This window comes from Culex quinquefasciatus, chromosome 2, assembly GCF_015732765.1.
Source record: "Culex quinquefasciatus strain JHB chromosome 2, VPISU_Cqui_1.0_pri_paternal, whole genome shotgun sequence".
Classification (NCBI taxonomy): domain Eukaryota; kingdom Metazoa; phylum Arthropoda; class Insecta; order Diptera; family Culicidae; genus Culex; species Culex quinquefasciatus.
The window spans coordinates 39,417,149-39,437,554 of NC_051862.1; the positions used below are offsets into that span (position 1 = coordinate 39,417,149).

At 39.4% G+C, this 20,406-nt stretch overlaps 1 protein-coding gene across 1 annotated transcript; it reads right to left on the reverse strand.

The window, feature by feature from the left end:
- Positions 1-820: 820 nt before the first annotated feature.
- Positions 821-10,440, reverse strand: LOC6045963 (zinc finger protein sens). Its single transcript, XM_038257893.1, has 5 exons — positions 10,296-10,440; positions 10,070-10,222; positions 9,301-10,013; positions 6,053-6,203; positions 821-2,766 (listed from the first exon to the last, which is right to left on the reverse strand). Exons 1-5 carry the CDS (start codon positions 10,438-10,440, stop codon positions 2,354-2,356), a joined length of 1,575 nt encoding a protein of 524 aa, XP_038113821.1. The 3' UTR covers positions 821-2,353.
- Between the last annotated feature and the right edge of the window lie 9,966 nt (positions 10,441-20,406).

Consider the following 20,406-nt stretch of genomic DNA (forward strand, 5'->3'; position numbering starts at 1 on the left):
CCCTCCTTTCAAAACGCTCTCAATTAACTGGACAGTTCGCACTCCCAAGGCAACAATATTGTACGATCAGTTCCTAGCTGGACTCGGTCACTGGAAACGACCGGCGACTCAGTGACCGACGAAATAGGCGGCGGGCCAGATGCGGGCATTAAAATGTCAAAATCTCTTCCCCCCTCACTTCGTCTCACCATCCAGCTGCAGCTTTGTTGACAAACAAAAGGAGCACGCGGTCGCATGATGGCGGCATCGTGCCAGAATTAGGGGTGATCATGTGATTAAAAATGAAAGTTTTTTCAAGAAAAATAATATTTTTCCGACCGAATAAAAAATTTGCGAGCATGTTCAAACAATTATTCCTGATGTCGGAGAAGTGATAAAAAAGCAACAATTTCATCCATAATTTTTCTATAAATTGATTTTTTTTCACTCCAACTGGGAACCCCTAGGTCTATCCACGACCGTTTCCAATGACCGTGAGAAGATGCCAGAAAATCCAACTACGAGCTAAATCCACAATATGTTTCCCCGCGTGAATGTTTTTTCTGCCGTCAAGATAAGTGTCAAGTAAAACTTTCTAACACTCAAATGGATGTAGAAATGTACTTTTCAGTATTGGTAATTTTGGCGATTAAAGTAGGCCGTTTCGTCGTTCGAGAATGACAGGAAAAGTAAGCAGTTTCAAGACAGATTTGCAAAGAAACATCTTTTCAGCTAACATTTGAGTGCTGAAAAGTTCGAGTTAGACTTAGAAATTTCTTTTTCGTTCTAATAACGCATAACACTATAAGTTATATTGTTCAAAATTTTTTATTGGTGTATTCATTTGTACAAGAAGTCTACACATTGTATGCAATATGTTGCATCACTTACATCTACTTACTGATCTTATTGCTAATAGTACTAAAAATAAAAGTAAAAGTACGTCTACTTATTGGAACCTAACGAATCATATAAAAAGTTATTGACTATTCAAACTTTATATACAAGGAAATATTTCACTAACATAAATTACTATTGAGCTAACAGTTATTCACCTAAAAAAATGCAAATCATATCAGTTCTTACACCCTAGCAGTTTAATTTTTGGACGATCTTCATTTCAGCTGATTTTCCTTCCCTTCTCTAAAGACTAAATAACAATTTGGAAAAAAAAGGTAAAAATAAAAAATGTTTGCCTCGAAATAGGAAAAGCAATGGTGATAACTACAGTACTAATTGGACGGGGCTTCAGTGCATAAGGACTTGCTTGAATTTGGCTTTTCTAGGTGTTTACAAAAATGGGGGACAAAAAGATAATAATAAAAAAACGGTGCAAAAGCGAACAGAAGCAGCTCAGTTTTCAGTATACAATTACAAAACGTGCTTTCTTTTCATTTTCTTTGTTTTTCGTCGTTTGCTCGATTTACACATACAGAGTCTTTGGTTCGGTAGCTGTTTATGAATTAAAGTGTGCGAACGCCGCTCTATTCATGACTATATCGTGTTGGTGATGATCGCATCAGGATCGTCGCTCTCTCGCTCTCACTCATTCATTCTCGCGCATTCATCCACTCGTTCACGCATGGTTCATTTTTCGGTAACAAAAGCGCCTCTCGTTTCCCTCGTAGTTTTCTGTTTACTTTTTACACACATACAAAAGACTAGACATTAGTTCAAAAGTGGACCCAAAAGGAGAATTTTTCAATAAATTAAAACTATTTACAGGTTGTCGAATGAACGAAAAAATCTAAAGTACAAATTTGGTTTTTGAAGCTTCGCTTTTTTTCTCTCGAGTACAGTCAAATGTTTTGATTATGTGATCATAGCTGAAGTCGATTAGCTTTGGTTTAACTAGATCGAAAAATTCCCTACCTAACGCTAACGAAATGAACATGTTGAGACAAAACTTAACAACTAAGAACAAGTACGTTTACAACTCGACTGTTTTTTTAAAGAAATGCTACACTGTACAGTAAAAAGTGATTTAAACGAAGATTCCTCGGTCGCCGCCTCCTTTGATTGCGACCTTTTGTTCCGCTTCGGATCCGTTCGGCCGAACACGAAACGAAAAAAAATGCTCAAAAACGTCATCTGACGCGTGTGGTAGCAGCAGGCGGCGTCGGCCGAAGTCAGAGATCACGATCGGGTCGGTTCGGTCGTGGCACACGAAGAAAAGGAGGAAGAAGTGCGCCGCAGAAACGGAACAACACAGAAAAAATTAAGCAACATCTGTTGTTGTCCGTGTCAGTGCGTTCGCGGCGGCTTCGGACCGAAATGACGCGTCATTAGGGCTCGCAGAGGTTTGTCGGAGTGCGGGATTGTAACATAAATTGTGAACTAAATCGGCGCCGCCGAAGAGCCAGCTCGGCGTGAATCATGAACAACTGCTGCTCACTTCCATCTTGATGTCTACGGCTCCGGAGTGGTGCTGGTGGTGGAATCCTGCTGCTGCGGCCAAGGCGCTGGCCACGGCGGAACTGTTGTGCCCGGCTACCGGGCTGCTGCTGCCGGAGGAGGTGGTGGTGTTGTGGCCGGACAGGGGCAGCTGGATCGGCTTGAAGTCATCTACCGCCGCCGAGGGAAGACCGTTGCTGGAGAGCGGCGTTCCGACCAGTTCGCCGTGCTGACCTTCGCGGTGACGCCGCAGGTCGACCTTCCGCTGGAAGGCCTTCTCGCAGAGACCGCACGAGAAGGGCTTGTAGCCGGAGTGTTTGCGCATGTGCGTAATCAGGTTCGAGCTCTGGCTGAAGGCTTTCAGGCAGACGACGCACTTGTGGGGCTTTTCACCTGGAAGAGGGGGGAGAGGGGAAGGGAAACGTTAGTGAGCTGTCAAATGGTGATCTGTCAATTTGTCAAACTGTCAATCTATCAATCTGTCAATCTGTCAAAATAGAGTTAGGTTAAAGGCTGATGATCAATTTTATTCGAGTCGATCAAGCTAACTACTCTGAGGTGGTCCACGGTCAGCAGGTCAAGCCTAACTCGATTTTAATGGCCCGATGGACCGTGTCGAAGCGTTCCGCAGGACATCAATCAAAGGACTTGTCACAGCGGGAGCAGCGCGAGCCGCGTAATGGTCGCACATTTACGCGGAGTTAATGGACCGTTTACTGGACAATTTACCCGCTGCGGACAATCACGGCCCCCAAAGGGTCCCGTGGCAAGACAAATGACCACAACATGGATTAAACGCGGTGGCAATAAATTCTGCGCACGATCCTGGCATTCAGGCAGGCAAATTAAAATCATATTAAAATCCTCGAGATACATCCGGGCTTACGTGACCGGAGGCGTGAACATGCAATCTCGCGGAACATTTGGAGTTCACATTCCGTAGTAATCGGCCGAGAGGAGTCGCATTTGCGTCATTCACGGCGGAGGCTTGGGCTGTACTGTTGTCACAAGTGTACGCGGTGCTTCACAAGAATCGATCGCTTTGTGTCGGATCCGAGACAGGTCGATCAAATCCAGGCAAATATTTTGTCCCAATAGAAGAAACTTGTTCAAATCTCCCCGAAAAACAGATCGGAAAACATCGGGTGCTTTGAACAATGCCGGCGATTGTCTTTCCCCTCGTAGCAGCAACCTTGTCGACTTCGGAAACCTCCGAGTCGACAAACAACTTACAAAATCGATTCCCTCGCGACATGCCATCATCATAAATATTTTACCTCTTAATTGATTCTGATTGCTTATCAAAGGACGCTCAGTCTAATGAAATCCCACCCCGCTCAACTACGACGTCCTGATGGCACAAATTACGTGATTGTTATTGCCACTTGTCGTGTCTCCTCAAATCTTGAACCCCTTTTTGTTGTTGCCACTTCAAAAAGCTAATTTCGAGCAGTGCTGCCGAACACGCGAATCTAAAATAAACATCAAATCAAGCGAGAACCCTTTCTTCCCCCTCGTGCAACATAACCTCACTCAATTAGGAAATGAGGTAATAAATTTGTTCAAATTTGTACTTTGGTAACCGCTTCCCGAACTAGAAACTACTAAAACTTCTTTGTCCCCAAACTGTTGCCAGAGCGCTTTTCACTTTCTACCAAAGCATAACCTCAAACACAAACACGCTTATCGCGGATTAATAAATATCTCAGGTGTCCGCGTGCGGTGATCAACCCCGCCAGGGCCCATATCTCCTGTTGTGGAACCGACTGCCGAAGTTTATGTGTCAGCAGGGCCACAAAGAGCCCGCGATTGCGCCGTATAAGGATATCGGTTGTAAAACGGGACCGCAAGACCGGTTGAGGTTGGGTTCGGAGCTGGGAGGGGTAGGACATTGTTTTCCGCGGATAACCGAGGATTGTGGCGCTTTGGCCAGAATGAGCTTTGGGCTGAGGTTTACCACACACGATCATAGCTTAGGGGAGACTTGTGAGGACTTTGAAGCGACATTTTGTAAACAAATACGATTTTTTTTTCAAAGATTCTGGTCGTTGAAATATCATTAAGCTAAACTGAATCAAATAATAAATTTTGTTGGTACTCATAACCTCAAAAAATCCAACGCTCCCCTAATCGCGATTCGCTCATAACCTCACTCCAAAACAATTGAACTTATTTAGCGTGCAAATGGCAGTTAGCGACTCCTGGCAAAGCGCATACATACACGTAGATAATGCATAAACGTGTATGCAAACACATCAATTAAATTAATTAAATCAAGATACGAACCACAAAGTGGTTGTGTCCACCCCCTAGTCGTTTTGGGCCGTATTATGTTGGCCAACTAATATCAACAGTGTAAAAGCGGTACACGTTAAAGTGGAAAGAGTCAGATTGTAAACGTAATTTGACAGCAGCTGTCAAAAACGGTACACGTTTATTTGGAAAGAGCCACATTTTGAACATGTTTTGACAGAAGCTGTCAAAAAAGCTGAATATTTTCAAAATATTATTCGAATTTTAGATTGCTTCAAGCAAAACAAAGTTCAAGTGACTCAGCACAAATGTCCACATAATCATAGAATGCACTCTAAACCGAAATCCACCCAGCTGATGGGTAATTTATAACCCAAACAACCCGCTGAGCCTGCCGAGACCACCACCGCCGTAATTCGACTTTAATTGTTTGAGGTGAAATTACAAATTTATGACACGAACCCAGCTGCCCAGAGTTGGGCGGGAGGGAAAACAGTGGCGGTCATGTAATGGAATTGGATTTTGCAGACTACCGGGAAGGTAGTTGTAGTCACGGTTGTTGAACTGAGTTTAAGGTGGGGAGAGGTGGTGACTTCCATAAAAGGAAGCGACAGTTTTGTTCGATTTAAGCGAAAACAATTGCGATTTTCTTTGCGTTGTTGAGGTTATGTTGGAGTGGTCATGTCCATAATTATGAGAGTTGGGGGTTTCCTGAAACTTAAGATTTTGAAGCAAAACGAGTAGTGTCGCGCCCCTCGGCTGTCAAAGTGACTAAAACTGAGCAGTGCTGCCAAAATCAAGATGTCATCAAAACTGTCAAATTCAAAAACTTAAATCTTCTCTTTCTGACTCATTGACCACCGCAAAATTTGCGCAAAAAACGGGGTGCTCCCTTAACGCAGCAGGGGTGCCATCTGCTCGCCGATCCCACTCCGGCGGTTCAGTGTTCCGTGAACAAATTACGGCCGGTCGGCTCTTACAGATTTCGCTGAGGCTCAATTTTTCAAAGGCAGCAGCTGAAAAATCCCGGAATCTCGCTCGGGTAAAGGGGGAGCGCGCAAAAAATGATGTTGGCTCGTGCTTTTCATTATTCATTTATAACCGCAAAAAAAGGGCGCTCTCAGAACTCTATCTCTCGGCAGAAGCTTGTTTTGGTTCTTCTTTTGGGACGTGTCTGCCGCTGGAAGCGCGGCAGATGCTGGCCGATGACCACAGGGAGGTGCGAAACTGTTGGGATAGGGTTAATCTTGTTTGAAATACGTCATTTGAATGGATTTCAGTTTGATTTCTTCAAAACACTGATTTGTACTGGATATAACGACGATTTACCACTGTCGCCATCTATTGGCGAGCACTCGAATCTGTCAAAATTGAGTCATTCGTCTTTTGGTCTGTGGTCTCCGATTTCAGGGGTTTTCAAACTCACCGGTATGGATGTACGTGTGCTTCTTCATGTCGGACTTTTGGTGGAACCGCTTGCCGCAGTACTGGCACGGGTACGGCCGGGTGTCACTGTGGATCAGCAGATGGGTCGATAGCGTGCTGGAGCGTTTGAACGTTTTGCCGCACTGTTTGCACTGAAAAGATGAGAGAGAGAAATGTTCGAAAGAATGGATTAATAAGGCGCAAAATTAAAATGATTAAATTTACATTTTCGGCTGCCGCCGCCGCAAGCCACAACAACAGATTCCTTCCCCCTGTGTTCCGAATGGGCTAATTTGAAATTCGCACCAAAGAATTTGCTGATAAACGCTGCCCGATACGGGGCCCTGGGTCGTGACGAAGAAGCTGCCCCTTTGCGGTCCGTAACAAGCTGAAAACGAGCCCTAAATTGCACGTTTGCGCCCGGGAGACTTGGCCGTTCCGCAGGCGACGAACCTCAAAATTTCAGCCCAAATCGCCCGTTTCCACTCGTACCGAGGTTTGGTGGCGTGTTTGGTTTTAATTTCATCAGAAATAAATTTTATCGCACGTTTAGTTAGGGAGTGGCGAATATATCACTATTTATCTAGCGGGCGTGGACCGCGGACGAGCTAAAATAAATTAAGTCCGGGCGCGACACGAAATGGTGATTGTAATTTCCAGATAAAATGACACTCTCTGGAGCGAGCATGGGGGGAAAATGCCGAGGAAAAACTTCCCGCTGATCGCCTTTTTTTTCGTGTAAATAATTAATAATTGTTATTTAGTGGCCGCTGTGGTGCGGGGGTGATTGGGGTGTCACCCGGGCACGATTTATTGACCATTCTTGAAATAGTGAAGGACCGTTCGCTTAGGCGAAAGGGGACGAGGACTTTGAAAGGATTGATTGCACTGACCTCGTTTCCAGGTGTCATGCGATGGGTGCTATTGAAATCAATTTTCAATCAATTTTGTTTGTACATAATTTACTAGATAGAAATCAGGAAGGAAAAGCGACGTTTACTGTCCACGATTGATGGCCAATTATGGAAATGGGTTTATTGCACAAGCGGGTTGAACTTGTTGTTTTGTCACATTAATATTCATTAAAAGATATTTAATTTTAATTTGAAATAAAAAAAAACAGATAAACTGGCAGAACTGCCAACTTTGACAATTCTAAAAACACAGATTAACAGATGAACTTTCTGGACTAATGTTTCCAAACCAATTTTGAAGTTTGGGGTTAAAAACAAAATGATGGCCACACAGATCTTAGTTGAGTCCATTTTAAGTGGAATCTGTTAAAATTTAGTATAACATAATATTTGCTCCATTAAGGTACGGCAGCAGCTTTGTACCACACACTCAAGTCTGTGTTTGAACTGGAAGTTTCTTGAGGGTGGGTTTTAAACAGAGTCTCGGCCCGAAACTTCAAACACGAACAAAAGCAGCGAACCGAAGATTGGCAATGACGTTTTGGAATTTTGACAGTTTGGAACGCATGAATTACCCCATTATCGGGTTTCCGCATGGGTGTTGTGGAAATTGTTGCACATGGCTGAAGTTGGAAATTTCGCAACTTATTTTAATTTATGTTAAATTTCAAAATTTAAACACGAATCTACAGCAAATCGATGTGAAAACTAAAGATACACTAAAGGCACGATGATTTGATGTGCAATCTTGTTCAGAATCGCGATAAAAGCGGTTTAAATTGAAAAATAATAATAAAACAAATTCTGGTCTAGAATTTCACGAAATTTTGTCTGTTTTGTAAGACTTAGTGTTATTGCACAATGGTTATAGAATTTTTACAAAAATGTAAATTTTTCGGTTCGTTCCCAAACCATCTCATGTTTGTAAACAAACGACGCCATATTGCCAATGATGTTCGGTAGCTCATATCAGGCCATCGCCGGGGCCCTGGTTTTAAAGCAGTAAAACAAGATCTCCGTATCTTCCTCAATCCGATCCAGTGAGTAACTTCAGCCCAAAAATCATGTCTACGAGCACGTCCCAAAACAAGCAATCAATTAATAAATCAATCCCCCCAAAAGCGCTTTTCCTTTCGGTGATTCCGTATCAAAACACCGTCAATTCATCATCCACGCAGCGGATTCAATTAGTCTGCGTGTCCTAACCTCCAAAAAACATGATCCTAAAGGCCATAAAACAAATTATAACAATCACTTAACTGCCCATTAGGCTACTTCTTTGTCCGGAGCCGGAGCCTAGATTCGCGCATAATTAATTCATGTGCGAGCTTCGCTGCCACGTGAAGTAGAGCGAGAACGAAATTATAAATCAATACCGCGCGCCCTGGAGGTGACTCCACGGACCGATCCTCATCCAATATTCATGAGAGAGGTGGGTTTCCCCCCCGAAAAATACTCCACACCAAGTACTGTTTGTTGGCTGATTGTCCGCAGCGTAAACTTCCTGTTCCAGTTAGGTGGGTTTTCGCTCGGACCGAAAAAAAAATAACCCTAACAAGAACGTGATTCTTTCCCATGCGGTCTTCACGGTAGCATTAGCATAATTTCTCACTTTACCGGAGGTTCAACAGAAACGCTGCGGGTTCGTCGCCGGGTGACGCGCACACTTGCGCAAACAGAGGTCTCTTCCCTTTAGTACCGTACCTTTGTCACTCTGTGGTAGCAACAGCAGTAGGCCGCGCCGCCTCGCGGCAAACACCTCATTAACTGATTCGTGTCGGATTGTTTTCAGTTCATTTGTCAAAGTTGGCGTTGCGTGGCGTGGTGGGGCGAGACGCGCAAACAGCGAAGCGAAACGTCAAAAGAATCGATTGCATTCAGGGAACGCGTCTTCCAGGTCGGATTTGTTGGAAGCAGCCACTTGCACAAATATTGGATCATATCCGAATGGGACCAACTTCGGGGGCAGGAAAATGAATCTGTTTGTGGCGAGTTGGTGCGACGTGACGTGCGCGTTTGTGGGAAGCAGTTCGATCTAGTTTAGAGGCGGATTCTGACAACTTTCTGTCAGAATATGTCAAACCTCTTAACGTCAGAATGGCTTGTTAAACGTGTGTGTGAAAGAAATAAATTAATTGGCCGATGCACGAAGTGATTTGTTTACATATTTTTTTTGTACATTTCGCAAACGTCAAACCATACAAAATTGCTGCCGGATTTTTTTCCGGGAGTGATCCGGAAAAAACATCCAGCAGCAATTTGTATTGATTTGATGTTTGCTGAGGGTGCCAAAAAGTTTGGTTATGTTCTGCTTGCTAAAGACAATTCAACTCACCTGGTACAGTCGTGCAGGTTTCTTCTCCTCTGAACCGACGATGCCCGCCTCCCGTTTGAACACATAACCCCCCTCACTGTGCCCGGTCGAGTCCGGCCGCGTAATCTCGCTCTTGATCCGGAACTCACCCCCACTGCCACTGTTATCACTGTACGCACTCACATTGTTGTTCTTCACACCGTCCCGGTTGTTGTTGTTGTTGTTGTTACCGTTTCCCCCCTGGTTCTTCACCACAAACACATCCGTACGGTTCTGGCGCAAGATCTCCAGGTTCTTCTGCTGCTGCTGCAGGTGCGTAAAGTAGCCCTTGCTGATCTTGCTGTAGTTGAAGTAGTTCCGGTCACCCTTCCCGCTGGCGGCGCCGCCGCCGCCGCCACCGTTGAGCAGCAGGTTGTTGTACTCGGTCAGAATGCGCGCCTTTTGGTTCTCCATCATCTGCTGGTGTTGTTGTTGCTGGTAATCCCGCGACTCGTCGATCTGCAGCTCTCCGCTGGACGAGTCCCCGTCGTGCTCGTCCGAGTCGTCGTTCTCGATGTCGATGTTGCTTTGGCTGTCGTCGATGGTTTCCTTCTCGCACATGCTGGCCGGGGACCAGATGTGGATCGAGTGCGCCAGGGAGGCGGCGGCGGCAGCTGCGGCCGTTGCCGCTGCTCGGGAGTTGGGTGTTGATGAGGAGGACGGCTTCATGGACAGGTTCAGCGGCATGTCCTCATCTAGGAGAGAAATGCGATCAGTACAAGCTGTAGAACTTTTTCGAATCAAAACCTACCAACAATTTCCTCCTTTTCCGGCGTCAGCGTGTAGTCTCTGGAGTTGGCTAGATTTGGTGAGATCGGTGTGATGGGCTGCTGAGGCAGCAGGAACTGTGGCCACAGAAACGCCGCTCCCGAGTAGAACAGCGGATTGTACAGCAGGGGGAGATCTGCGGAAGAGAACAATCGCGTTAGCGAAAATTGCCACCAGAGGCGCTCGCGTCACCCAAGGGGGAAACTTACCTCTGGCGTTCCACTTCTGTCCGAGCACCGAGCTGAAAGCCGATGCGCGCTGGATCACGCTGGAGGCGTTCATGTCCAGCGGGCTGGCCTGGGTTTGGCCGGCCGCCAGAACCGGCGGCGAGGGTGGTGGCGAAAGGTGCGCCATCTCACTGAAACAAAACAAACGAAAACTAATCAGAATATTTCGCCACATTCGCGCAACGTGACGCGTGAGGAAATCAACATTCAAATCGTACTGCCTAATCAATTATTTATGGGTCGAATGTGGACGACCGTCGTCGAATGGCAACTTCGAAGGAATGAATACATCACCCGTCGCAGATCGCACCGTCAACGTCGAAACCGTCTGTGCAAATTATGCATAATTAATCAGCGAAAAAACTCACGGCTAGAAAATCCACACACACCATAAGTGCACAAGTGGACTACATTTGCACTTAATTTGCTCCCCCCTTTGGAACCGTTGGAAGCATTTGCAACTCTGTTTTTCTTTGCAAGAATCCTCTAATTACTGTTTTCAGCCGGAAAATCAAACAAACCCGAAGACATGCCAGGTTGGCAATTAGTGTCAAAGGACTCATTTTTGAGGCCGTTTGTGGCTTCACCAGAGATTTCAATCGAATCAAACCCTTGCAATTATAAAATATTCAAAGTCATTCCGTGCCGGGTTTGCTGCGAACACAGACAAACAGATGAAACATTTGGTCTCTTTGGTGAGAGCAGCACCATCTGGTGGTGGGAGATGGTAACTTGAGCTGTCAAATCAGATTGCGCACTGAGAAAAATCTACTTGGTGATTTGACAGGTTTGATCGAACAAATCTTACTTTTATGATTTCTGCTAGTCAAGTTTGTGTACAATTGGGTACTAAAGCCCTATGTCAATTTTTATGTACAACGGTAAAAAACACGATTAAAAACCATTTCTGATCACTTTTTTCATTTTAATGCAACTTTTTTTTTTGACAAGACAACATTTTTTCGATGGATCAACTATGGTCCCCTTGGAACGAGCTGTCAAGTAGGAGCTTTTCTGTCAACAAGGACCGCGGGGTTAATTTTTCAAAATTGATTTAAAAATCCATTTCAAACTCTTTGTGGTCGTACAAAGGGTCATTGTACTTAGAAAAATATGCTTTATCGCTGTAAACAATAATATCAGCAATCAAAATTTCATTTTAGGACCCAATTGTCCAGCAAAACCCCTTTTTAATTGCTGCAACCCTCAACAAAGTCTGTGATTATTTAATTGCTGCAACTCATCCCCCATCGAATCCATCGGAAAGAGGGGAGAAAGTGACACTTTTCAGTGCAAACAAACCGACCCCTTTCCCGGAGACACTTTTTGTTTCACAAATCAATGGAAAAGTATCGATTTTACCCGTTTGGTTTTGTCCGCAGTTAGTGTCACTGCTAATTATAGCCCACGTGTGACTCAATCCTTTTTTCCTGCTGCTGCTGCCCTCGGATTTTACAAATAGGATTTTCTTTTTTTTTCCAACGCGCGAAACGAGGACTTTGGTTTTGTAAGAGATTACGTGGGGTGTTGGCAGTGTTGCCAGTTTCAAGCTTTATTTTTCCCTCTAGACTGAGAATCTCAAATATGCAAACAAGATTGAGTAAATAAGATTACTGCTGGAGGTGATCACCGCAGCCATAATTGAGTCAACAATGTGAATCAATTTGCTCTGCACGGGTTCTTGTTATATTTGTGTTGTGCTTGATTTCCCAACCCAACCTGTTACGCTTCAGTGAAATCACGAGCTGAGTACAGGGAAAACTAGGTTTTTTGAACATTAAAAATTATTAATTCGAGCTTTTTCAAAATTTTCAAACATTTAAGCAAAATCAATTCATTAATTTTTTTTTATTATAAAATTTCAAAAATAACACATATTCTGTACTTATTTCCAACCCCAAATGATCCAAAACCATGCCGTGCCGGACAAGTTCTCACACGTTGTTCAACGAGCAAACAATACGTTGTACACACATGAACCACCAACTCACTCACATTCCCACCCTAATTGATAACCATTAACAGATTAGAGACGATAGTATCGGGCTCGAGCTTGAGCCGCGTTTTTCCTTTTGCTATGTGGAAAAGCGATCCGGAGGGTGGTTCTTCAAGCGTGGAAATTTGAGGGTTTTCTTTTCACTCTTTCGTCTTTGTGTGCTGGGCACGTGAGCGGAAGAGGTGGAAAAGTTTGTGGAACTTCCCCCCTTCGTTTGTTCCTCTTTTGTGAAGAGACTTTATTTAATCGCTTTGTTCGGAAGTGGCGATGGAGATGTTTTCCGATTTGGTGAGTTTTTCGCTTTTCTGGTTTGTTGGGGTAGGAAGGAACCGGAAATTGAAATTGATTGAATTTTGGGGGGTTGATTTTCCCACGGTATCTTTAATATTGAAAAACTTTACTTGATTTTAAATCAAAAACATATTTTTAGTTTAATCAATGTTTGAGAAATTATTTTTTTTATTTTTCTAAATTGATTGTATTTATTTATATTTTTAAATATCTGGTTCTTGCTCTATGTTAGGCCGGGCCAAACAATGACCGATGATTACCTGAGACTAAGGTAAGCTGTATCAGCATAAGCCAAGTCTGTTACAAAATTTTGTAATAATTTCGTTGCCGGCCAACAGGTATTGAATTGAAACAACTCAGAAACACACATAAATACAAATCATTTTCCTAAATCCATTGCAAATTTTATTTCAAGTTTTTCTCCAAAAATCCTACAAAAAACGGATGTCAAGCAAAACTATTGCAAAAAAATATAATTTTCATTTAAAAACTTGTACAATGGTTTGTAAAAATTAGTTCAAGTTCATTGAATAACTTTTATTTAATATAATAAATAATACAATAGGGTATTTTAGACCACTTGCAAATTTTGGAACAAGATCCACGAAAAGTAATAAAACTTTAGGAAAAATATATAATAAAACTTTTAAATTAGGTTTGTAGCAGCATTTTTGAGCTTAAAAAAATTAGTGCTTTTCGGTCGAACATATTCAAAATTTTAACCTCAATTCAAATAATTTTAAGGGCAAAAGTATCAAAAAAGATTACGACAAGACCACGGTTATGTAACAGTCGAAAGTTGGAAAATTATAGTTGAATCAAAGCCAAAATATTTTTCCAATAGTATCATTTTTGAGGGATTAAAAATGTCCCATTCGATGAAAAAAAGAAAAAAAGCTATTAACACTTTTAAAACATTTTACAATTAATTGTTTAGGAATTTTCAAATCTTTTAATATGATCCTCAATTTATGATGAAAATGTTAAGGAAAGGGGAAAAACTTAAAGTAGAATTTGTATTCGACTAATAAAAAGTTTATAAGTATGGTTGATTTGAATTTAATTTGTTCATTTTCTTAATTTCCAGAAATTATTTTGAAGATTTTTTTCAAAATTTAATTTGATGTTTAGCTTTAGATTGTTCAGTTAAATTAAAAAAAAATAGTTATTTTCATTCCACTTTTTGTATTGTTAGGAAACCATTAAATTATCATGATTAATCATTTTGGAAAAGTTTCAACATCTTTTCCAGTTATTTAAAAAATTAAGACAATAAGTTACACAAAATTTAATACAAAAATTACAGAAATTCTTCAGTTAAATATTTAAATATGTGCTAAATCAACAAAAAAAAAACCCCTTTTACTATCGATTTCTCCAAATTTTGCAAAAAAAAGTATTTTTTTACAAAAAATAATAGTATTAATTTAATATTTGGAATAGCCTATTGGAGATATATTAAAATTGTAGGTTTTCCGACCAATTCTTTTCACTTTTGCAGTTTTCAGCTATCAAAACACAATTTTCAGAGATTCATTAAAAGAGAGTAAAAGCATACTTATATTTGAACTATTTATTACTTTGAAATATTCAAAAACAATTTGTGTAGCTGTAATTTTTGTTCAAAGTGCTGGCAAGCCGATAATAGAAATGTAATGAGAAAAGATATGGTTTCCCAATTCTAAATCTCAAAAAATATTGAAAAAATTCAACCTAATTGAACTGAAATAAGGTAAGTCAGTCAAAGTTATAAAGAAAAAAAACCTAATATTTTGCTATAAATGATTTTAAACATTGTTATAAAAAACATGGTAGCAAAATATCAGGAAATGTTCAAAATTTTGTGTAAAAAATTAAATAAGCCAATTTTTCGTTGTAATTGCACTTTTTCCACTTTAACAAAAGAAGTTACACTTTTTTTCTGTGTCGGAGAAAAAAAAATATGAAAAAAATTAATTCTTCATCAAAAAAGAATAGATATAAGAGAAAAAATGCTAAAATTATTTGATTATTTTCAAAAAACAATATAATTCACCAAAAAAATAGGATTAAAAATTGCAGCAAAATCTGGAATGCTGGTTTTGTTAAACCATTAGATCTATAATCAAAGTTGAATTTTGATAAATCAATTGATCGAAAACTATGCCCAATTCACACATGGTTAAGGGATTAATTGTGTTTAGAATGTAAATTTTTGAAAATCATAATTACAAAAATATAATTCTCGGTTTCGAATGAATGCGTTTTTTTTAAATTACTGAAACATGGTCAAACGTTTCGGAATCGATAACAGTAATACATCTTTCTCAAATTAAAAGAATCAAGTTCAATTGCGAGTGACCTAAATTGAGAAAATTATGGACAATATTTTCTCATTTTAAATACATACTTAGTTGTGTGAAGAATTTGTCATTTTGAAAATCTAATTCAAGGAAAGAAATCCAAAACTAGCCTAAATCCACAAAAAAAAATCTGATCATGATGATATCTTTGAAAAATCATCGGCGCTTGATCGATCGAAAAAAATCCGTCCAGATTTCAACCTCCAAATAACTCAATCTCCATTAAATCACCACTCAACATCCCACGTTATTGATCCTCGGTCCTAACCTGGTCACAGCACCTAAAGGGACCTAATAAAAATAAGTTATGAACAAAAAAAAAATCCCACGTTATCTCCCAGGAAAAAATCTGTCCGTTCAGCTCTTCAAAAACATCCTCATTCAACTTTCTTCACCGCATGTTTCCCACGTTATCGCCACAAATCGATCATCGAACATCGTCCCCAATTGCAAAAGGTCCCCGCAGACAACCGGTCGCGCGTTCCAGCAATCCATGTCCTCCCTTCAGCAAAACTGATTAAAAACAAGGAAGAAAAATCTTTTCACTCAATTAATCGCTACTTCCACGCGACACATGCAATCCCTCTGCGAAATTCGAGCGAGAGAAAAAAAAACAAGTCTCTGCTCAAGCTGTTCAACAGATGAAAAAATCTTCCCGAAAAAAGAAAAAAAAACCTCAAGAAAAAATGTTGAAAGAAAGCAATCAAAAAAGGCACCAGACGCCGGGTCCACACGCCGCTCTCATTCCGAGAGCAGTTTTTTTTCGAGTCTCTTTTTTTAAGGCGATCGACGACCGTCCGCCAGGTATTTTTTATGCTAAACAGGACAGGGGCAGGTGTTTTTCGGTGACGATCGGTGAGGACCAGGTGACTCTGGCACCAGCAGCTTCGATTAAGGAAGCAATTTTATGTTATGAACCATCATCATCAGCCGAACTCACGATGATCTCTTTCGCCGGGTTTAATTGATCCTCACCTTGACTTTTCTGAGGGACTCCGGGTGGGGGTCACTGCTGGAACCCCGTACGATCTGCTGGTAGTTGACGAAAAAGCTGCGGGTCAACTTCCTTATCCGGACAGCGTTTTTTTCCTTGATCAGAACACGTAATCCTTGATTTTCACTGGCTTGATCACTCGCGATCGCGAGTTTCACTCACGAACGATTGAACGATCGTTTCTCGCGAGAGCGTTATCACTTGAATCCTTGCAATCTCTTTTTAACGATTGATTCTCACTGGTTGAACTTCACGATTGATTTTCGCAACTGATCTTCACTTGATCTTCACGAGATCTTCGAGATTTCTCACCAAAGATTCTCAATCACTTTGATCCCTCAAAAATCAACTTTTTCTCACAAAAATCCCAAATTACCGCAAAAACTCAATCACTCCTCAAAAAAATTCAACGTCACCTCGAGTAGTAGACCCAAGAAGGAAATACGTCCGCTCGATTGGGTGCCCGGCACCTGACTGATCCCAACGGTGGCCGCGATCGTCGCCAGCAAGGGTCTCGCTCGGCCCGGAGAGCGGCGAATCGGCGGCAGCATGTGGTCATGATATAAAGGTGATTCCCTGAGAGAGGGAGAGAGCGAACGGACGAGAGCATGTGCGCGCTAAAGTCAACCAGGTAACTAAATGAAGAGGGTAATCAAGAGCGTTGGAGGATACGTGAAGGGCGGGAAAAAGGTGGAAAGGAGGTACATAAGCGGGGGGGGGGAAATGAAGAGGTGAAGAGAAATAAGAAAGAGAGTGTGTGCTTTTTTCTTCGTTTTTCGGATTGATGGATAGGGTGAGGAAAGGAGTTGAGCAGAGTTCATCGAATAGAGCTGAGTCGGGCACATAATGTGCAGTATGAGGTGCAGTTGGGAAAATGGAGATTGGTTTGTGGACTAATGGTCGCATTAATGTTTAATTGCATTTGAAATATTGCTGTCATCATCGGGATGGATTTTCCAAGGTCAACAGAAGTGCGCATCAAGATTGTGATGGCAGATTTGTCAGCTGAAAGGTTTTATTTGAATTGTTGTATTTTTTTCAGTGTAACTGTTTCTATTTTCGTTTATCGTTAATTTCTTGAATGAATGAAAATTTATTATTTGAGTAACGCGATGCTATCATATTCGGTAAATACTAGGTAATTTGAATTAAACCAAACCAAGACTTGAATGTAATTTTATCTTTAAAACAATGCTATTTTTACAGTCGGCTCTCTGGTCGTTGTTCTACAATATCTTATTTTTCCTCCATGTGTCGATGATTTCTTCAGTCATAATTAGGGTTTGTGAAATTTCACGATTTCGCGGACAGCGTGAAATCCGCGAAATTTGGCTTTTTCCGCGAAATCCCGTGAAATTTTATGTTTGGGTGAAACTGTAACGATTTTTCTCATAATATTTTATCAAATTTAAAAAGGAATAAAAATAATCTTAACAACTACTGTAGAATTAAGCGAGTGAATACCATAGTTAAATATAGGGTTAGTGAATATTGACGATTTCGTCAAATTCTTAAAATTTATCAATTTTCTCTTATTTTTTTCAAGTAAGGTCTTAATGAATATTTCAACCATAAAGACTTTTTAAGTAAATTTTATTAGTTTTCAATTGAAAAGCTTGTTATCTGGAGTTTTTTTCTGAAAAGGTCCAATAAACCTAATTTTCAGTCTTGCTTCTTGGGTGTTTTTTAATACCCCTGACTCAAGGCGGTTTAAAAAACATCCGAAAAGCAAAAACTGGAAATTTGGTTTATTGGACCTTTTCAAAAAAAAAACTCAGACATGAACAATTTGAAGAAATGTTCAGATTTTTCAGTTTTTTAATGAAAATTACTAAATTTAGTCATATTTTCATATGCTGTGGTAAAACATTTATTACTTTTTTATTTGAAAGGTATAATTTAAAAAAAATAAAAAGAATCAAGCTTGGATTTATTCAAAATAAAATGAATCATATTTTTATCTTTCAAATCACCTTTTAAAAACATTTCAGATTTTTTTTTCTGAGTCCTGTTTAATTTAAACGACATTTGATTATTTGGGGTTGATGATTCCCGTGAATGTTAAAAAATACCAACTTTTTTGTTTTCTGTTCTTATTTTGAATAAAAATTTAGATTTCGTTACAAATTATATTATTTTTGTCTATAGATTTTAAATTTAGTTTTTAAAAAGAGAGATGAAAACTTTTAAATTTATTTTGAATGGGCTAAATGTCGCAGAAAATTTAAACTATTTTACTCTTTTTGGCTGGACAAGATTGTTAAATTTAGCTTTGATATGAAATTTAATAAAAAGTAAACTGATAAAACAGAAGCAAATAGGGAAAACTTTTTTGCTTTATTAGTCAAATAATATAATAAGCAGTTCAATATATGAGAATACCCATGCCCTACATTTTGTTTCATAATATGAATAGAGCCCATCCATATACAAGGTGGAAACCTTTTTGGAAATTGAGAGATTTCTTTTGTGTCACGTTCAAATTTAGTGAAGATTTTTTTTAGTTTATTGAAGAATAATATATAACGAAGCATAAAAAGTAGTTTCTGTCATTTTAGCATAAGGATTTCATAATTATTTTAACATTTCTCACGTTCCGCGAAATTTGCGTGAAATTTTGTGTTTTGAAATTGAGGTCCCTGTGAAATGTGCTATTTTCGAGCGTGAAAAATCACTAAGCCTAGTCATAATGTTATCTCTAGCTCGTAGAATCTCTTCCCTGATGGTCCCTTGGATTTCGTCTGCATGAGAAATATTTTCCATTAAGGGCGATGCAATTCTTTTTAATGCGGTTCCGTCATGAAACTACCGTTAACTGGGGCGAATCGGGACTGCAGTTTTAATAGGGAAATCCGTTTTTAGAACACTTAAATGCTTGAAATGCACTAATGCACTAATTTATGTTGTTCAGTGCCTGTTCTACCCGATACCAATCAAAAATATCCGAAAAATGTGCAATAAAAGGCTAAAATAGCTGTCCCAATGCGCCCAATGTGTACCAATTCACCAAAGATGACGGTACTCACGTTTCCTGTCATTCTAGAACGACGAAACGACCTACTATTCTATACCCAAAATAACAAAATCGAAAATTGGTGCTAAAAAGTTGAACTTTTTAGCACTTGTATTGAAAAGAAATACTATTTTTTTTTGACTAAATTGATCAAATACAAGGACTTTTGACCTAAAATTCCATTGAAAGGGTGTTTTCGGTATTACAAAAAAGTTGTTGTAACTTGTTGCAAAACTTGATTTTTTCAGCACTCATAGTATTTATCTAACTCAGTGAACCTCGTTGACTTGTGCTGAAAACATATGTTTTGCCACTTTGTTGCATACACGGAGGAAAATTGGTTTAGGGAACTCATTTTTCTCCGTGTAAACCAATATTAAAGCTTACGTTAAAAAAAAATTAATAACAGACCTTGAATTCATGTAACAGCATTTGAAAATAAAACAGTTATTCGGCTTCAAAAATTCAAAGTTTTGACAAAAAAATTACGCAAAATATTGTTGTGTTCGTTATCATTTTCATTTTTAAAATATTTTTATTTGGTTCAACTCTATGTTTGGGAAGATTTTCATTTCAGTACATTGCATAATTTGATTTAATTAATTATAATTGATAATTTGAAAGTATTTTGGAAAGTACCGATGCTTGTATTACTCGGTGGTCCAAGATTGACAACCAAAGGATCGACTTATAAACAACAAAAAGGGTTTAACAATACTGAATATGTATTTCTAAAATTGTAGAACTCATTAAAACTTTTTTTTGTATTGCATTTGTCATTGGGAATCAGAATAAAAATGTCCACAATTTATTTCGTTAAACTCATGCATGGTTTTTGAGTTTTATTTTTTATGTTACAACACAGTTAAACGATAGAAGATAAAATGCATGAAATAAAGCTCAAAACATCAATTTAAAGCAACATTGATTATCCTCAAAAGCATTTTTATGTAAATATTCCAGCGTTTTGTAATTTTTTTAAAATGCTGTTGTTGTTGATGTTTTGAATAAAGAACGTTTTTTCCTAATTAATGAAATTTTCGTTTCAAAGAGTTCAGAAAAAAATAAGGTAAAAATGTTTTGTCATTTATTTTGTTCACTCTGTTTTAGAGAAACGGAAAAATACATTAATTTATGGCACTGTTTTTTTCGTATTGAATAATTTATCAATATAAATACATGTTTCCCTACGAATTCGTATTGATCTGTTAAACAAAACAAATTTCTTCAAATTCAAAAACACTTTTGAAGTGCAGAAATTGAAAAAAGCTGGATTATTAACATTGTTAATAATTTTAGTAATTCAATTTGATTTGTTAAAATAAAAATTAAATTAAACTCTGTAAAGCACACCACAGCCATTTCATTCTTCAATTTTTTAACGATCTTTTAGAATTCCATCTTGCATCTGTTATATTATTATTTTTTCATGTTTTAAGATACTCGAAATAAACAGT

What these genes read in the sequence shown, in the direction of transcription:
- LOC6045963 (XM_038257893.1), bottom strand. Translation starts at nt 10,440, where the DNA reads ATGGCGCACCTTTCGCCACCACCCTCGCCGCCGGTTCTGGCGGCCGGC. An exon ending in GGAAAAGGAGGAAATTGTTG is followed by an intron (nt 10,014 to 10,069) that starts GTAGGTTTTGAT and finishes TTTCTCTCCTAG; the next exon opens with ATGAGGACATGCCGCTGAAC. An exon ending in AACCTGCACGACTGTACCAG is followed by an intron (nt 6,204 to 9,300) that starts GTGAGTTGAATT and finishes TCATCTTTTCAG; the next exon opens with TGCAAACAGTGCGGCAAAAC.